The 20,002-nt window shown below is 47.5% G+C and overlaps 3 protein-coding genes across 14 annotated transcripts in view; 1 reads left to right on the top strand and 2 right to left on the bottom strand.

The window, feature by feature from the left end:
* Positions 1 to 156: 156 nt before the first annotated feature.
* Phcl-1 (pH-sensitive chloride channel 1) overlaps positions 157 to 20,002 on the top strand; it is a 78,650-nt gene continuing 58,804 nt past the window's right edge. For 11 of the 12 annotated variants that reach the window (XM_078176940.1, XM_078176942.1, XM_078176943.1 and 8 more), the window contains exon 1: positions 164 to 600. The gene's annotated coding sequence lies outside the window, so the exon portion shown is untranslated. Of the gene's footprint in view, positions 601 to 20,002 lie in introns of all 12 variants that reach the window. The other variant, XM_078176941.1, reaches the window with a different exon arrangement.
* LOC144467933 (mite allergen Der f 3) lies at positions 7,327 to 8,315 on the bottom strand. The gene is made up of 2 exons (XM_078176955.1): positions 8,228 to 8,315; positions 7,327 to 8,075 (listed from the first exon to the last, which is right to left on the bottom strand). Exons 1-2 carry the CDS (start codon positions 8,313 to 8,315, stop codon positions 7,327 to 7,329), a joined length of 837 nt encoding a protein of 278 aa, XP_078033081.1.
* Positions 10,966 to 12,381, bottom strand: LOC144467935 (trypsin-1). Its single transcript, XM_078176957.1, has 2 exons — positions 12,249 to 12,381; positions 10,966 to 11,874 (listed from the first exon to the last, which is right to left on the bottom strand). Exons 1-2 carry the CDS (start codon positions 12,292 to 12,294, stop codon positions 11,135 to 11,137), a joined length of 786 nt encoding a protein of 261 aa, XP_078033083.1. The 5' UTR covers positions 12,295 to 12,381; the 3' UTR covers positions 10,966 to 11,134.

A 20,002-nucleotide genomic window follows, 5' to 3' on the forward strand; every position in this document is an offset into this window, starting at 1 on the left:
ATAGAAGCGAGAAACGAGACGCGAGAAGCGAGAAACGAGAAACGAGGAACGATAAACGAGAAACGAGAAAGGAGAGGAGAGGAGAGAGAGCCTTGTTAGTTGGTCGAGGGGTGGCGGTACGGTAGCTACGCGGCGAGTCGCGCCGAAACAACCCTCAGTGTGAAACTTGTCGCGCACGGTTACGGTTACGGTTACGGTTTCGGTTACAGTTACGGGTACAGGGCACAGGTATAGGTACAGATACAGGTAGGGGTTACGGGTACGGAAACGGGCACTGGTTACGAATTACGGGTACGGATGCGCTAACGAACTGATCGCCTTTCAATTTTCTCTCGTGCCTCGACACAAGATCGCGTATCGTGTATAGGAGAAATATTTGAATCTGTTCTCGGTGACGGTTTAGTCGTGTGCTTCGATCCTCATCGGCGATCACCGTGTACCTCCGGGCAGTGCGACTTTGTATCTCTGTTTTGTTGGACGGAAAAAGAAGAGCGGTCCGAATTGGTCGGGCGACGGCTTGAATTCGAGGGAATTCGACGAAGGGAACGACGATACCAGCGATCGACGATCCCAGACAAGACTGCGGAGTGCATCGTCTCGGTGAGTCGACTCGATTCATTGCCAGATGCGCGACCATGAGTGATATAATCCTGAGAGTTTCGGCGGATTCGTCGCTTCTATCTTTACCGATGGCCGAGGGACCCTTCTCGGCGGGGCTGTTCGTATTTCATCAGGGTTCGATCAGGGTCGACATTGAATGTGACTAGCGATCCGCCGAAACCTCTAGACCAACGGTCTAGATCTCGCGAGACCGAACCGTGCTCTTCGAGCTTTGGTCCCTCTCGAGCTTTCGTTCCCCCTCGAGCTTTGGTGCTCCGTGCTCCGGTACTCCGTGCTCCGGTACTCCGTGCACTGGTTCCTCGAGAGGCCGACTCTCTCGAGAGAGAGCCGACACTCTCCAGTTAGTTTACCCGGAACGGTGGGAACAAGAGGTGCGAACGAACGCGAAAACGTCTACGCGAAACAGCGGAAACGAAAATAGTTCCCTTTCGTTCCCTCCCTTCCCTCTTTCTCCGCGAAAAAACGTCATTGGCGCGTCGCCTGATGAATCGAGTTTTCGTCCTCTGAAAATCTTGCGGCTGCTCGGCGCTGCTTCCCTCTCATTGACCCGGCCATCTTGAATCGATATTTATCGAGCGGGACGATCGAAAGCCGCGCAGACATTTTGAATCCCTCCGCAGGACGATTTTGGTCTCGTCCAACGCAGAATCGCCGCAACCTCGATGTTAGTAGCGTTTCGATTCTCGCGCGACCATAACGAGATTCAATCGGTCCCGCTCGCCCGAGAAACGGTTTCGATCGATCCTAGAAATTTACGAGCGGTCGGCGCCGACGTCTTCCCGAAATCGATTGCTTTATGTCTTTGTAGTTTAACATTGCAGTCGAACGAATACAGAAATATCTAAAAAAAAGGCAGGCGTTTGGAGTATCTCTCGATGTTCATTAGAAAGATTCGAACAAATTTTGCAGAGTCTCATCCGGATACTGACTCGGTCCGAACGAACGTTATTTATCGCGCTGCTGAACCGATCATTGCTGGATGTCGGTTCGCGCGGTGACGGTATTTTAGGGAACAGTGGCTAATGTGGAAAAGTCTGGATGGTAGCGCAAGGGTTAATTGCCAGAGGAAGATTTGAGTGGACAGTGTGGGGCGTGAGTCGACGATTCGTTGCTAAAAATAACGGACGAGCCAGCGTTTGTTCGGGCTTTTCTACAAAGTTCGTATTCCGGCAAAGTTTCCGTAGGAAATCGGAACAATCTGGCTAGAGTTTTCCCGCGGTGCGAAAACCCAAGCAATTTACCTTCGCGATCTCGTTGTTTCCTTTAATACAAAGTCTGGCAAGGAACGAGAGTCAAGAGAGACTGCAATTAGACGACATCGACGCCAGAGGCAATGAATTGAGGGACGATCGACGCGGGGCTTTCGGCCCGACTCGGTCCGTCCACAACGACTCATAAACAAGCCAATACGACGACGGTGTTTCCCTCGACTGTTGTACACTTTTTTTTTGTGGACGATGTCCGCGTGTGACTTTAGTCGCAATACTGCATCCGCGACCTTTAAGGAGATTTGCTGGTTAAAAATGGTTCGCACGTGAGAGAGGCTCGCTTTATTCCGAGCTGGATAGAAGTCGGTTCGATTGGGACGCGATCCGAGTACGTCGCGTCGCAGAGAGGGAACATCGGTTTCTTCGGTGTTGTTGAGCACGTTTGCTCGGTTAATTAAATTTTCAAAGATGAAGCCGCCGATGTTCCCGCCTCTATGCATATTCATTTATGCATATCCGTCGTTGACATCGTCGTCGTCGTCGTCGTCACGATTCCCTGCTCACGGCACGACGACGTCACGGACAGATTGCCGCCGCATTGCTGATGATACGCGAAAACGATCCGCTTCCCGGGAGCCGGAAAGTCGATTAATCCGTCGGTCGACGGAAACCAACGAACGGTCGATACCTCTCACCTCTATCGAGTCCATCTCGACTGCCCGAATCCATTTCGGCTGCACAAGGTACCTCTATAGGTCCGTACGGGCTCTATTTCAGAATTAGCTCGGCCATGGGGTTGCTGCGCTGGGGAGCTGCGCCAGGGTTGCAACGCGCGTCCTTCGTACTTGCTTCTCTTTTAAAATGGCTATCTTGTCCTTTATATCGCAAAGAATACTATCTCGGCGTTTACTTTCTCTAAGAAGATATGGTCATCGTACTCGTAGGGCACTGTCCTGGCTCCGTCCAAATCGGGAGCAGTCAAACCACGCCCACTCGATCGTCCGACCATAGGCAAAGCTATTCCCCTTCTAGAAACCACGCCTACGCGAAGGACACGTAGTCTGTGCTATGTAGTCGTCCGGTCGGAACAGTTGCCGGTGAGTTGGACACTCTTCGATCAGTTGGTTGCTAGCGACCTGTTGTCGGCCAACCGATTATACTAATAGGACGCAGCGCGATTACACGCGGGAATACGGAAAGTTACCGAAGGCTCGGCGAAGGCGACGCAGTGTAAGCCGTTTACGCGTGCCGAGCTGCGTTCGCGTGTCCCCCTTGCACGGTAACCCCAAACGCTAAACGCGATAAAGTATATTGTGAATAGAGGCCGGCTCGCCGGTGGACCGCAAGGGGTTAATGGGAATATTCCGTGGAAAGTAGTTCAATCGGGGGTTGGCACGCGTGCGTAAGCGGCGGGGTCAAAAGGTCACGCGCTCTCCTCTGTGACCGCCGTTCGTTCTGCCAGCTTCCGCGGCGTCTCTCGGCACGTTTCACTTCTCGTTTCCGTCCGCATTTCTGTCTCTGATTCACCTCGAGAACCCAGAGGACCCAGCGACCGAGGAACGTACCGCCGGACCGTTCGCGCGCCCATCGTTCCCGTCGTGCCGCTCCAATCCTCGAGCGAAACTCCTTTCGCGGGATCGTTTCTTCGACTCGTTAACCCTGGCATCGAACCGAGCAACCGTACTGCTCGCGGACGGTTGAAATGGCTCCGCCGTTCCTTTCTTTTTCGTTGGTCAAGAATTCGGTGGACGGGCAGCAGCCCGGAAATTGCCGGCGAACGGTCGATTCGTACGACTTACTTTGTTCTACTCGGAATACCACGGAATGGTACACGCCGCCGAGCGAGAGACCCTTTTCTCACCCAAGAACACGGGTCTTTTTTTAAATGTCAAGCTCTCTCTCGCATCGGCTTTAGAAATATCAGGTCAATCGACTCTATAAATATCGAGAGTCTTCTATAAATATCGATTAAAAGAGCCGCGCGCGCCTATAAATTGTCGCGTACTCGTCGGCGAATAGGGTTACTGAAATTTACCGTGGGACGCAGAATTACCGCGAGGTTGCCTTTCACGAGCCGGATCTGATTTGATTTATTAATGGGCGCGGCCGCTTTAATATAGCCGAGCTAACAACGTAAAGGATAATGAGCAAAGAATGTCAGGAGGGGCCGGGGGGCACCGGGAAAGTTTACATTGTTGCGGCAACGATTTACGTTCGCGATGATACTGTTTATGCAATTCTGTTGGCCGTGTAACGTTTCGTCAAATTACTGTACAAGAGAAAACCTTCTCCAATTCAGTTTATTCCGCAAAGGGATCATAGACATTTACATTAACCTAGACCTATATGAACATCATATAGATCATGAACATATCAATTGGATTTCCTTTACTAGTCGAACGTGACTTGAGCGTTTAACTCTTCGAGGCACAGGATTTCAGATCAAAAACAGACCCGTGTTGCACAGGAATTTTATCGGATTTTAAATGAAACAAAATTGCTATATTTTTATTAATAAAGGTATAACATCATGTAAAAACATAACAAAATAGTAATAGTTAATTTAATTTGTTGTTATTGGGTGCGCCTCGAATAGTCCCACCGTGCCACATGGGTTTATGAATGATACCTGTTAAAACACATATTTTTCCTAAGCACAGGGGCACTTTGCACACAGTACAAGACCAGAGTGTTCGAACTTCCTTTTTTTTTTGTACTACAAAGTACACATGGTTTACGAGTCGAACGTTCTGGTAAATGTTTTGAATCTCGCTTTCTCATTTCTAATGAAACGTTAGGTTTGTGTTTACGTATTTGGATTGATAATGATTTAAAAGACAAAATATAAACCTATGCACACAGATGCAGCTACCGCAAGATTTCGAGGTGGGATTAAAAATGTTCCACTATGCTGTGAAATGAATCAAAAAGGTGGGACACTTTTAATCCCACCGTGCCCCAAAGAGTTAACACGTTCGTCGCCCGGCGCGAATCGCTCGAGTTTCTTACCGGGCCCGAATTCGGTGGTTTAGTAAGTATAAATTAATGTATAACAAATGTAATAATGTACGAATTTGTAGCATTTTTATTTTGCATATTTTACAATTGTCGGTGCTGATTCTATTAAATTCCTGCGCTATTAATGGGATTTTCATAAATTAAATAAATGAAATCTTGAATAAGAAGAGCGTCACCCATATTTGGGTGACAGGGCCCGCCAGAGAAACATACTTGTCACCCAGATATGGGTGACGCGGCGACGAACGTGTTAAGAAAGGGCGCGGATTTCAGGATTGTTCGCACGATCGATCAATGTATTAAAAGCAAATAGAAAGTAAGTCATGTTGCAATTGTCTTTACTTGAGAGACGTGAATGTTAGTGTGACTCGGAATTGGCAGGCAGCCGTGATCATCAATGGACATTGCGGTGATCGTGGACGGTCTAGATCCTGCGTGTCCGTGAAATCGGCCTGCGATCGATCTCTCGACTGAAACGATAAAAGTTCGAGAGATCGGCACGGTTGCTCGCGATCGCGACGGATTCCCCGGCGTCAAGGTGAAGCCGATCGTTTCCTCTCGGGAACCGATCGCTCGTGATTGACCTCGATCGGTTCGTCCCCGTTTACCTGGTCCGATCGTTAGTTCCACGCCGGCTAACCGGAGGTTCTAAAAATAATTTATCGACTGGTCCTTGCCGGTACGCGTAGTTGTTTGCGTTCATCGAACTCTGTCCAATCGATGGTGGCCGGCAACCCGCGGCCGAAACGAATGCGGAATCGAGATTTTCGGCGGGCCGCGCGAGACGGTAACAGCGGTTCGAGGCAAGGTAAGCGGTTTGCGGTGATTTCGTGTTCCCTGGCCGGGCTCCAATGCGACCAGGCGATACACCCACGTTCGCACAACAGAGGCTTATTCGTTTATTTATCGTGACAAAAAAACGTGATAAGATCTGCGAAGGAAACGCTTCTCCGGCCCGCGGGTGTTATCCGATTGGACGAATTCTGGGCAAAGGTACACCGGCGTTGGACCGGAGATAATTGAATGCGCGATTTTCGAAATTAATGTCGTAGACTGCATTTATTTAAATCTCGCTGTAGATGAAGTACGAGACGCACCAATGAAACGAGCAGGTATCTTGATCTCCAAACGTAACAAGATCGAATATTTGCGTACTGGTAGTACGTAATATAAGGGTGAAAATTAGGTTTATTCCAATCCATAGAATCGACATTATTGCGCGTTCTAAACGTTCTCTAATACATTCCTTAATATCGAATGAAATTACTTTTACGAACAGCTGATGCGACCAACAATAAAGCGCGGAAAGAGATGCAGGTCGCGCGCGACTCGTATGACGGTAGGGAATCGCGTTTGGCACCGGTCCCGTTTCTCCGCGGCAAATCATCGCCATAAAGCTCGACCGTGTGCCGCGTCTTTAACCCATATAAAAGTGGAACTCGTTTCTCTGGACGATTACGTTGGCCCTCCGTGCCTACCCCCACGTCGAGCGGACACGGATCGCCCCGTGAAATTACACTATAGCAACAGCGGCAACATCCGAGCTCTCCGCGACCTTCGCACCGGCGCGAGACGCTTCTCAGGTAAAAACTAATAAATGACGATCGTGCCACGTTTTCTGATTTGGCAGCGGGAAAGCATCGCTTTGGCAGTGGGTTTTGACGGCGACCAAAGTAAATCAAGCTCTAATTGCACGGCCTCGGGGAGACTTTCGCCTTGCTAGAAAACGTCGGGGAAACTCGGCCAATGGGACGAAATTCGAGATTCCGTTACGGATTCCCGACGCGGCCGACTCCGCGACATGTCCAAAATACCACGGAAGCCCGGCTTCCGTTTCCGTTCTCCCCCCCGTCTCCGTCCACGCGTCTTTGTCTCCCGTTCGTATCCGTAGCCGCGTCGAATGACACGACGACGCGATCTATTAATGAAAGGTAGCTGCACTTACCGTAGTTTCCGACACCCCGGTATCGCGGAATCGAGTTGACGCATTAGTTGAGATTGAATGGCGGTGGCGCACTTTGCCGGCGAATCAATTTCCACCATGAACAAGAACCGAGCGCCGTTTATTTAAGCGTATCGGGAACGGTGCCGCCTTCCGGTCGCCGTTGCCGAATTAAACTCGAAACGCAAAACCCGACTTGGGCTTTCCGAGCTGTCCGAGTTGCGCGTTAATTGTGATTTCTCGGTGGCTCGCAACGGAACCGTTCTAATGGAAACGAATGCCGGGATTCTTCGCTTGTTACGGTATCTCGGGATCCAGGTGCTTTTACGTCGCGGATTACGGTACTGCTGGGCAGGCTTCGACGCGATAGCGGAAGAGATCGTCGCAAGGAGTAAGAACCGTGTCTTTTAATGCTGGTTTATTTTACTGCGTCAGCTCCCGAAGGTAGCGCGCTAAAGATACAAAGGGAATAATAATATGAATCGTAGTCGTCGTAGTCGTCGAGGAGTCCGAGTGAAGAATTACGCCGATGGATGATTAAACTTTGATTCCGGTCTTGGAGGCGATCCATTTGCTGAAGGCGGCCACTTCCGTGTGAACGCCGGGGTAATTCGGTCGGGCACAACCGTATCCCCAGGAGACCAGGCCAGCCAAGCGGCCGTTGATGGTGAGAGGGCCGCCGGAGTCACCTTGGCAGGCGTCCTTACCACCCTGCGGCACCGCGGCACAGATTTGACCGAAGGGAAGACCGCCGTAGGACTGGTAGGCTTCGTCGCAGGCCTTCTTCGAGACGATCGGTACCTCGACCTTCTGGAGGACATCGGTGGTGCTGCCGCCCTCTCTGACAGCGCCCCATCCGGTCACGACCGCGGCGATTCCGACCTTAGCCTCCTCGTCCTGCTTGAAGATCTTGATCGGCTGTCTGGTCTTGTCCAGCTTGAACGGCGTGCTTACTCGGAGAACGGCCACGTCGTTCATCGGGACACCGTACCAGTTCGTGTCGTAGTCCTCGTGGATGATTATCTCAGCGACCTTGTGCTCGCTGCCGCCCGACGACTTGGTCGTGGTCCCGGCACGCACCGTCATCCAATCGGCAGGGTAGACCATGCAGTGACCAGCCGTGACCACCCATTCCTCAGAGATGATGCTGCCACCGCAGAATCCGAAGCCGGAGCTCTGCAACGAGACCTGGTGCGGCACCTCCTCGATCCTTGCGTCCTCGCCGCCCACGATCTGCCCGGTCGGGGTCAGAGGGTTCAAGATGGGATGTTTAGCGAGAGGATTGGCTGCGAACGAGATAGGCGAATAATCAGTTTCCGAGCTATTTGCTCCGGTCGCGAATTTCTCTTTTTCGAGAAATGCGTCCGATATTCGGTCCTCGGCTCGTCGGCCGAGTTCCATTTGGCAAGAACGATATCGAATTATTGTTAATAGTTACCTGCGGCGAACGCCAGCAATGAGAGAAGGCTCGTTTGGATGAACATCTTGCTTCGGCTGTATGAGCTGTTGTGCCTTTTACCGGCCATTCGACAAGTATTTATACGAAATTCGGATATGCAGGTTGCACACTGCGAGCGAGCGCGGTGCATCGATAACGGCCGGGGCATTCAAAGAAACGCCGGGGATTAGGCGTTTTCGAGATCAGGCGATTGATCGACGCCTCCGAAAGAGATTAGTAAAATAAAATCAATCAAGGTTGTCCCCGATCCGCCGGTACTTTCTTCTCCTCGATTTACCTTTGTTTACGGCCCGCTGACGTTCGCGGCTAGACTTTGAGAATTAGTAAGCAGTCACGAGTTGGACGCATGCGACTGTGATAATAACATTTTTCGTGACCAATTGCTTATTTACTTGTGTAACGTAAACTTTTTAATTTTTTCACAAAATTCAACATGATAATAAGAGCAATAAAGAAATAATAATGAAAAGTAAATAATTGTTACAATGGTTACATTCGCTTATAAAAAAAGGTGTTGAAAACAGGAAACCGAGAGATAGCAATTAATATTAGCATTATAAAATTGAGTTTCTTAATTAACACTTTACCGACCGGTCATTCGGTCATAAAAATTTAGTCCAACGTTAAATGTTCGTTTCTATTTTGATTTAATTTATCTTATTAACCTCGGAAGATATTTAATATTTGAAAAAGTTCTATAATAATATTGAAGCTTACGGTAGGACAATTTAACACATTTATCTCAATAATAGATAAAATATTAATGGTTACTATGACAACCGCCTCACAGGCTACCGATCGGGAGATAAAGCCGATTTATAGTCTACAGGTCGATAAAGTGTTAATATCATGAATTAAGAAGTCAACGCCAATTCTAGGATAGTACCAATTCATTTAGAAATACTTTACAAGTTAAATCAGATTAGTCCCTTTTAACGCTCGATAGTTCTATTTTGAATATCTCAATTAGTCTTCGTTTCCGATTTTGATTCCGATTACATTTCCGACTGCGTTTCCATCTCCGTCTTCGATTTTATTTACTCAATTTTGCTAGATTCTATTAGAACAGAAATTCCATGGGTGTAGCAGGCATTTAAAAAAAAAGACTGGAGCTTTGGAACTCGTATACGATTGAGTGGATGGAACTCCGCATTTTGTTTATCAATCGAGATTCCGCGAGTCTGATTAGCAAACGTGAAAAACGAAGTTTCCTGACATTCTCTTTTTAATATTCAAACGATCCGTTTCTTGAACGCCAAGGATCAAGACTTCGTAGTAGACCTAGAACTGTGAGACATCTAGCAATTCTTGCCTGCAAGATTGTTCAGGGCTAATCGTTTCTTCTCTCCGAATAGTTGAAGAAACGTATTCAAGGGAGCTACTCGGAAGTTCCGCACGCATAAGCCCTTGCGCTATCGCTCCTTTCATGCTGTGACGATTAGCACTTATTCGTGCTTAACAGTTTACCGACCGGTAACCTATAAATCGGCTTTTCCTTACGATCGGCAGCTTGTGGATCGGTTGTCGTGGTAGCTAATAATTTTGTTACTTATTATTGAAATAAATATAGCAAATTGTACTACACCAAGCTTCAATATTATTGTATAACATTTTAGATATTAAATATCTCTCGCGAGTAATAAAATAAATGAAATCAAAATAGAAATGAAAATATGATATTCAGTTAAATATAATTATTATTGTTAATAATTTTCCTAATAGGACCAGACAATTTCTGTTTCCTGCGTTGTCTTTATTTATCTTCGTTTCTATACTTTGATAAGAGAAGAATTTATTTTTACTTCGACGTGGAAGAAATGAATAATATTCGTATTTAGTAGAACTTGCACGAAATCTTCAATACGAGTCCGACTCGTTATTATAGTGCAAAGGCTTAAGTGGAAGATACGGTCCATTACCAACGTCTTCGTCACGTTAACAATTGTGACTTTTTGACCTTTTTTGAGAGCGTAGCGCCTATCTTCGCGCCTCCGAATCGTTTATTTGTGACGCCGTTCAAGTATCAGCGTATCAGTATTATCGCGTCGTCGATTCGCCGATCTAATCTTCGTTTTTGTGTATATTATTACTCGCGGAGATATTACTATTAACGGGTTCTAAACATTAACCCTTTGCGGTCCGCGCAGATTTCGCGAGCCGCTTATCCGCTATTTTCCTTAATTTTAGAATCCTTAATTTTCGTGATTTCCTTATGAAAGGTATTCCTTTTCTATTCGTCATTATTGTTCCAGTTAAATGACATTACGTGATATTATTAAATAATAGTATAAGCAATAGTATTAAGCAATTTTTAGTCAGGTATGATGATAATACAGAGTCTATCGATGAACATCGGAGGTTCGTATCTGTGTCGAGTCACACTCGAGTCACGCCCGATAAACAGGGTATTCCGAAAATAAATCGCCGAACTTGAAGTATAAATTTAGGACTGCTCGTTGTAGGACTTGATAACGCGTGTCATCGAAATAATACAGACTTGTCGCGTAAATTTGTTTGTTAGGATGTTAGGAATAACATTGCTTTAAACAGGTGGTAAGAAGACTACGCTTGAAATAGTTATAGTTGTAAGCAGTGGGTAATTTTTATTGGCAAGATTGTGTCCATTGCATAGGACTCGAATTACAAAGGTTGCTCCCCTTTTTCCATCTATCGTGTGCGCTTATAAATAATGTCGTGGTTCATACTTTATTCTTAAAGCTACACCCAGGTAACGGTAAATCGGCTTACCGTAAGTCCTGGCGATCGGGACTTAGGGTAAGCCGAGTGTTCGCTCGTGGTTGCTCGATGCATCGGTCGCATCATCTTGTTAACGCCCGCGGGCTTGTTTTCGAGTATCGTTTTCTGGTATCGTCGCTTCGGTATTGTTTAAACGCCGCTGTTCTGGCGGACCCATCGGCGGTAGTAGGCCACGTCGGTGTAGACACCCGGGTATTTGGGGGTGCCGCAGCCCCTGCCCCAGGAAACGATGCCGGTGAGTTTTCCGTCGACGACCAGCGGACCGCCGGAGTCGCCTTGGCAGGCGTCTTTGCCGCCCGCGTCGTATCCGGCGCAGAGTTGTCCCTCCGGAACGCCACCCCAGGAGGCGTAAGCCTTGCTGCAGACGTCCTTTTTGACCAATGGTACGGTGACCTTCTGCAGGATCTTCGGAATGCCGGAGTCGGTGGATCCCCAGCCGGTGACGATCGCTTTCTTGCCGACCAGACGCGCGGAGTCAGCCTCGTTCAGGGCGACAGCCTTCTGTTGGTTGTTGAACTGGAACGCGTCCGAATCGACCAGCTTCAGCAGCGCGATGTCGTTGTACGGCACACCGTAATCACCGTTCTCGTAGCCGGGGTGCCTGATCACTTTCTCCACTCGGTGCAGCGTGCCCTGATTGACGTGCGTCGCGCCCGACTTAATCTGGTAGGAACTGGGCGGGTACGAGACGCAGTGGCCGGCGGTCACCACATAGTTCTTCGCGATTATGCTACCGCCGCAAAAGTGTCGGCCGGAGAGCTGCAGGCTGACCTGGTACGGGGCCTGCTCGATCACCGTCGCCTCACCGCCGACGATGCGGCCGTCCATTCTGAGATCGAGCGCATCGATTGACTGGTCCAGAGGGTTTCCTGAAAAACGTTTTCAAAGAATCAGCATTTATTCCGCTCGGGTGCGAATATCGGCGCCGCGGAGGTCCGCCGCGAGCCCGCACAACGAAGCCCGGTTAAATTAGATAGCGCGAGTCCGGCAAACTCGAGACAGGAGAAGCGCTAAGCGTATTATCTACCGGCGAGCTACTTTTCGAGTAATTCAACGCGGTGAAACTTTCTTCGCGGAAAAGTTTTCCTCGGCCGGGAACGGCGGGCAAGCCGGGCGACCGGCGCACCGTTTCCGTTTCAACGAGCAAATAGACGAGGCCCGATCGTAATTTCGTCGGTACCCGGCACCGGCGCGGTTCCCCGAATACCAAGAGAAATTGGAAGTTCGCCGTTGAACAACTTACCGGCCACTAAGGCCACAAGGCCGAGGATTGCGACGATCTTCTCCATGCCGACTGGATTGCTGTCTGGGTTCTCGTCGACGGTAACTGCGACTGTTGTGATTCGAGAACGAGACCCCGATCTGTATATATAGTGAAAATCAGAACCGCGCAGTCGCGTTATCCGGCGTTAATCGGTCGCATCTGAAATCTGAAATCCGAATCTGAAATCTGATTTCCGAATCGCGTCGAGAGAGAGGCTTATCTCGAACGGTTTTTTCGACCGATATTCAACGTTGATATACAAGCGCGCCGCAACGCGCCGCGGAGGAGGTCAAGAGACGCGTAATAAAACTATTATCGAGAGGCTTTTAATCTAGTTTTCGAGGGAGGAAGCGAGAGGCGCCGATCGATCGACGCGGGAGGGAGGCCAATTATTCCGCACGTGTCACCAGTCGGCAGTCGCTGGTCGAGTAGAGAACGCACCGCGCCAATCGATTACCGAAAACGCTTAAACCGAGCCCGTTCGAAGCGATCTACGAGCGAGTGCAAAAGTCCACGCGTTACCTTATTTATTTTGATTAAGGTAATCGGAATCGCGACTAGAAACACCGGGCCGCGCGCAATTCGCACGAATCCTATACGATTATGTTTCCATTTCCGACGAGATTAGAATCCGCCAAGGCCGCGATTCGCTCGCGAAACTTTAAAGGTCGTCTCGCTTCATGCCAGCCTTTTGCTTTTCTTTGCCGCCCCCTTCGTCGACCCACATCGATAACAATGAAACAAAGAAATGCGCTAAATCGTCGTGCTTTATTCCTTTAATAAGTGTTTTATCCCTGAGACGTGAGAACAGAATTTAACCGAGAACACGTTGACGAATGTACTGTAAATTAGCAGGAATCGTAAGGACTGGTGTGACGATGTCCTTGATGTTTTGAAGATTAACCTGGTCAAGCAAAGGATCTAATACGATGCAGTAAGGTCATAGAATCCCAGAAAGCAATTAACCCTAGAAAGGTAACCTACGTCGCAGAGGCGCCTGCGAAATAAACCGAAGACTGTTTGATTTTTGTTAATTTTTCATAGAGGTCTAGTGATTTAAGTTTAAAATTACTTAAAATATAAAAAAATATAATATAAATGCATTTTATTTTTACAATAATGCCAAACCTTTAAAATGACTAGATTAACTTAAATAAATATCCATTGTTAGTATAAAATTGACGCCTTAGAAAAGCATGCGCCTCTGAAGCGTATGGTTATCTTTTACGTACGTTGTCATATGGTTATCTTTCTAGGGTTAAACGCAAGAACCTTGTGTCGCACACGTCATATATTTAGTCGGATTTAAGTATCGCTGGTGACTTTGGTAAATACGATCGAGAGAAGATAGGCAAGATAAAGGATACTACATCCAGATTTCTTTTGTCAGACTCGGATTTTAGGATTAGGTGTACGTCGAGAGACGGGGATGGCTCCGGGCAGGCTGCGCCTCCAGTTAGCCGACACCGTTTGAACCGTCGCCGTCCGTCGCTCGGCGCTCGATGCGAGCCAAGCCGAAGGGGAATAACCCACGGGAATCGTCCTCGACTAACCCAGTTTGTCCGAGTCTTCCACTTTTTCGCCCCTTTCTCCGAAATGAAAATGTAAACGCGTCGAGCCCTATTCAACGCGCTATTCAGCGCGCAGCCAGCCGCTGGCTCTCGGGCCGTGGCATTAACAAGTAAACGATTCGCGTTTCATATTTTAACGAACGGTGGACCCTGGCGCAATCTGCTCTCTCTCTCTCTCTCTCTCTCTCACCCCACCCTCGCACACACCCCCGTGCAATTTTCTCGGCCGTCGCGTGCGATAGAAATACGTGCCCGCGCGGATCCGGAACACGAGACCGACCGTTCCGCGAACGGATCTCGGCCGGAAAATCGTCGCGTTTCCAGGAGTGGATGGAAATTACAACGAAAACGAAAGCGACCGGCGCTCACCGGTCGTTCCGTGTCATCGGGTGTCGTCAAGTGGACCACGTGGAATCGCGGGGGAGGGCTTCCTAAGCTTGGTAGAGCAGCTTAAGGGACTTAGCCAGCCTGCCGCGTCAATGGCGATGCCGATGCCGCGTCCTCGAGGTTACCTGAAATCGACGTTCGAGCTCGATTTGCTCCCAGCTGCTTACGAGGCATTACCGAACTGCGAACAATCGATCCGCGAGAGCGCGTCTTTCGGTTCGTTTACGCGAGGAAATGTATAATGGTAACGGTACAATGTAAGATATAAAAAGACATGGATTGTAAGGAAATAATATAGTATGATTTGATAGTAATATAGTATAATATAGTATGATATAGTACAATAAAAAATAAGAAACAGCGTAGTATATATAATAAATATATAGCATAAGCAATATATATAGATATAGTACAGGAAACACGATAATATAAATGTAATAAATAATACCGTTGCTAATATAAGAATAAAATGGAAACATTAATGAAAAATTGGGGGATTAATTACGCTGTTGACTGAAGCAAAAGCTATTAACATAATGGACTGCAAAAATAATAAAGAGAGAGTCCATAGCGATTTGTATTAACACTTTACCGACCGGTAGCCTCTGGACCGGTTATCATTAATTTTATATTTATTATTGATCAATGTGTTAGATTGTACTATCATAAGCTTCACTATTATTATATAATTTTTTAAATTCTATATACCTTTCGCGATTAATAAAATGAATGAAATTAAAGTAGAAGTGAAAATTTAACATTGAGCTAAATTTTCGACCCAATGACAGGTCGGTAAAGTGTTAACTAGTAGACAGTTGAAACAATTATAGCAACCATATTGCGTACAGTGAGGTTCGGCAATAAAGGCGTAGAATCATGCTTAACCTTTTAGATACGGCAGGATTTTGCGCAAATAAAGTTTTTCGTAACTAAATTACGATTTTCTCTTAATATATATATTTTTTCCGGACATCTATATATAGTACTGATAACATATATTCTTTTCTTAATATATTGTATATACACACTTTCACTTTAATTGTTTGCTTTAATAAATAATAAAACAATTGAGTAAAGCACGAGCCATTCGCGAAAGCCACTATAGTGGCGCGTAGTATCTAAAAGGTTAAGGGAGCAAGATGGCGCATAGAAATTGAGTTTTTTCTAAAACATTATCACAGTTGGCTGCATTGAACGAACACACAGAATAATGGAATACACCGGGTTTTCTTCGCGCCCGAGTGGAATCGTCTTCGTTAGCAGGGCCGATCGATCCAGTTGGGGAGCAGCTGCCGAGTCAACTTAATCGAGCTAAATTCGAGAGGACACCCGGGCGGTAGCTCATCCTTTCGTTTTGGAATCGACGGGGGCTAATTCGTGACCGGTTTAGGAACAGCATGAACGGTCCGCCGACTAATTAGTCGCGCGATTCCCAGATGAACTCGCGACGGGCACGTCGATATCCGTTTTGCATCGGGAGCGGTCCCGAACAAGTGCGAGACGCGCGGGATACGACGTCGTTCCCGATACGTATTCCCGGTGGAGGCTTCTCCGGTGCTCCTCTACCCAGCAAAATGATAATTCGAAACGCGAACGGGAGAAGAAATCCGCGTCGAAACGGTCTATTTAGCCGAGGATCGTTCCACGGTTACAAATACTCCCGACGGGCGTGATTGCCGCGGAATCGCGCTTACCGAGACGTCAGTTAAGCCGTAACGGTCTTAAAATTCTAAATATTTAGATGGAACGGGGAATCGGTACTATTCTAGGAAATGGGTCATCGTCGGGTGCGACGCGAACGAAACGCTGAATCGCCGCGATCGTTCACCGTCGCGTCGGGCGTCGGACCTCGGTCATTACCGTCCGTTCGACCAGCTCGATAAAAACCGTCATTGTTTGAGAATCGCGTAGCGCCCAGCCGAGATTCCATCGAGTTATCCACACCCCCCGGTGTTCGAAGCGCTCCCGCGGGAAAACCCGATACGCGTACAGATCGGTAAATATTTCAATCAACCACGCGTCACAGGGGCGTTCGGTTACCGACGCCATTCACCCGCGTTCCCCGTTCGATAAACAGTCGCCGAATGGAAAATCAGAAAGGATATTTCATCAACGGTGCACGCGTATACGAAAAAATCAGCCACGGTGAAACGACGCGTCGCGTTTTCAGCTGAATTTTTTCGTTCGGTGCCGCCACTTGGACGCGGCACGAGACACCCTATAGAATCGCGTGCGCGTCGAAGAACAGATAACCGGGGGGGGGGGGGGGGGGGGGGCTAGCATTGTCGTTTATTGTATTGCCAGTATCGTGCAGGATGTAACGCGGCTGCATTTATTGGTTTTAAAACAGGTTGAACATCGGACATCCGCTGGACTAAGGGACGCGAGAAAAGTTTTATCGGAAGCTGTCAGTGGCTGCCGGCGGCGAGCCGCGTTTCCGGCCTATCGAAGCCAGCTTCTGCGCGAGGAGTTTTAACGCGGAATCTCGACGCGGTATCTAAACCGCGGTATCGCGCAGAGCGCAATTTCAACGCGAAATTTCAGGGCGATGCAATACGCCGCGCGCCACGGAACCCTCCTGATTTCGCTAGTCTCAATATGTGTTATTATGGGGAATCCTTACCCTCCCATTATAAACATGGATATTGGACTTTCCGAATGCTGTGCAAAGATGCACAAAATTGCATTTCAACCTTCCAGTTTCTGTAGGCCACTAAAATACAGCTCCGCGGACCATTTTTTCGACAACCCATCCGCCATATTGGGTCCGCCATTTTGTTTTTGGAAATTTGAAATTTAGATTCGTAATCAGAACTCCCGAAAATATACGTACATCAATTTTTGTGGAAATCGAGACATTTTTTCGACAGCTCATCCGCCATATTGGGTCCGCCATTTTGTTTTTGGAATTTTGAAATTTGGATTCGTAATCAGAACTCCCGAAAATATACGTACATCAATTTTTGTGCAAATCAAAACATTTTTTCGACAACCCATCCACCATATTGGGTCCGCCATGTTGTTTTTGGAATTTTGAAATTTGGATTCGTAATCAGAACTCCCGAAAATATACGTACATCAATTTTTGTGAAAATCAAAACATTTTTTCGACAACCCATCCGCCATATTGGATCCGCCATTTTGTTTTTGGAAATTTGAAATTTAGATTCGTAATCAGAACTCCCGAAAATATACGTACATCAATTTTTGTGAAAATCAAAACATTTTTTCGACAACTCAACCGCCATATTGGGTCCGCCATTTTGTTTTTGGAATTTTGAAATTTGGATTCGTAATCAGAACTCCCGAAAATATACGTACATCAATTTTTGTGCAAATCAAAACATTTTTTCGACAATTCATCCGCCATATTGGATCCGCCATTTTGTTTTTGGAAATTTGAAATTTGGATTCGTAATCAGAACTCCCGAAAATATACGTACATCAATTTTTGTGCAAATCAAAACATTTTTTCGACAACCCATCCACCATATTGGGTCCGCCATKTTGTTTTTGGAATTTTGAAATTTGGATTCGTAATCAGAACTCCCGAAAATATACGTACATCAATTTTTGTGAAAATCAAAACATTTTTTCGACAACCCATCCGCCATATTGGRTCCGCCATTTTGTTTTTGGAAATTTGAAATTTAGATTCGTAATCAGAACTCCCGAAAATATACGTACATCAATTTTTGTGAAAATCAAAACATTTTTTCGACAACCCATCCGCCATATTGGGTCCRCCATTTTGTTTTTGGAAATTTGAAATTTAGATTCGTAATCAGAACTCCCGAAAATATACGTACATCAATTTTTGTGAAAATCAAAACATTTTTTCGACCACCCATCCGCCATATTGGATCCGCCATTTTGTTTTTGGAATTTTGAAATTTGGATTCGTAATCAAAACTCCCGAAAATATACGTACATCAATTTTTGTGAAAATCAAAACATTTTTTCGACAACCCATCCGCCATATTGGTTCCGCCATTTTGTTTTTTGAACTTTCATTTTCAGATTCGTAATCAGCGACCATGAAAACCCTTACATACAAATTTTCAATTAAATCCGTGGCAGTTTTATATTTTGACCATGATTTCGGGTTTTTGGACCACTGTGCGGCGTTTCGATTCGAATCCACGCGATCGTTTTTCGCAACGGTTCGACCGCCGGGGGGGATTTTTGTAGGGACAAGGTGGTGGTCGGATCGTTTCCGGTAACCTGAAAACCCGGAAGCGTGGGGGGGAAGTGCGTGAGGCACTCCCTGAAACGCGACCTCCGTTGACCCGAAACGAAACCGAACCAAATAGAACGGAAGCTAAGGAACAGGCGCAGGATCGGGCTCGATTCTCCATCTATCCGTCGACGTCATACAGTAGTAGAGTGGGGAGGGGGCGATGGTTGAAAGAGTGTAGGAGAAAAGAGGGAGAAGTACCGAAGCTGCGTATAGCGGTATAGAGAACCGACCCCATTTACCAGCGCTTTTAGCTCCCACTTTGACCCAAGAGTATTAGCTTCCGCGTATCTCGCCAAAGGATACAGAGAAATACTGGAAAGCTATTAGGTCCGAAAGCTTTTCGAGCAAATAAGTCGCGGCTATTTAACTGTTTTTCTTTTTTCCCCTTTAAATCTTCGCGTCGAAGGATTCGTGTCACCTCCGAATCCACGGGGCGGCGGGGACATCGCGTCGAGTCTCTACGGAATCGAACCGTTTGCTCGTCGATCGGCGCGACGGCGTCGCATCGTCGCGTCGTCGAAAGTATTCGCGGGTACCGTAATTTCGGTGCCGAGACGGTAGAAGTCGGTCGCGTTATTTCGTCTAATTACCGATGCCGGCAGGTGCACAACTGTGCCAACAGTGTCGTTGGAATCGACGCGTGCCCGTGTGCCGGCCGAGTTATTTCGGTTGCGCGCGAAGGACACGCGGCTAGATCACGAAAATACTGTCGTCGGGGTCAAGGCCGACCATTCAACATGCACCCGGATCGGTCGGAACAACCGCGGACCGCGAACAACGCAAATTACGCGAGCTACGCGAACGTTGCTCGTTCGCATCGTCGACACGGCCAAGGGATATGCTGACTGGATAAAGAGAAGCGAAATGACATTTCGAGAACCGGAGAAGCGTTTCTTCTTCCGTATAACCTGCGTTCCGCGTTATCGTCTCGCGCGAATAGGTAAGCGATACCTTGTCGGAAATTGGCGATTAATTAATAGTTAATTGCATTCCGGTCGGGTCGACCGTACGGACTGAGACGGCCGAATCGTAGCGAGGGTAGTCCGCACCAAGGCATCCCGAGTCGTCGTTAAATTACATTCCGTAGCTCCGCGGGCGAGGCGCGGCGAGAAGAAAAGAATCGGAATTTGACTATTACCGTACGGTCCGGTACCCCCGCTATCTTTGTCCGGTTATCGGTAGCCGATGGCCAGTTGCCAACCATGATAACGAAAACCGGCGCGCGCTCAATCAATCAATTAATCGCGATCTCGCGACGATAAGCGCCCGTTGTCGCACGTTCGCCGCAATTACGTGATTAAGAAAATAAATAGTGTCGAAGCAGCCGGTGCTACCTAGACAGCTCGTTCCTTTGATCCACGTGGTCGCGTCGTGTAAACGATCACCGTTCGGGACAACGAGGAAACCAATTAATTATCGACTCTCAGATACGTCTATCGCGAGTCGATGAGTTTTGATACTCGAGGATCGTACGACCGGTGTACGGTTATCTTCTCCAAAGAGAACAGCATGTCGAGGAATGTCTAGAGACGGGG

The sequence above is a fragment of the Augochlora pura genome, chromosome 3 (assembly GCF_028453695.1).
Source record: "Augochlora pura isolate Apur16 chromosome 3, APUR_v2.2.1, whole genome shotgun sequence".
Taxonomy (NCBI): Eukaryota; Metazoa; Arthropoda; class Insecta; order Hymenoptera; family Halictidae; genus Augochlora; species Augochlora pura.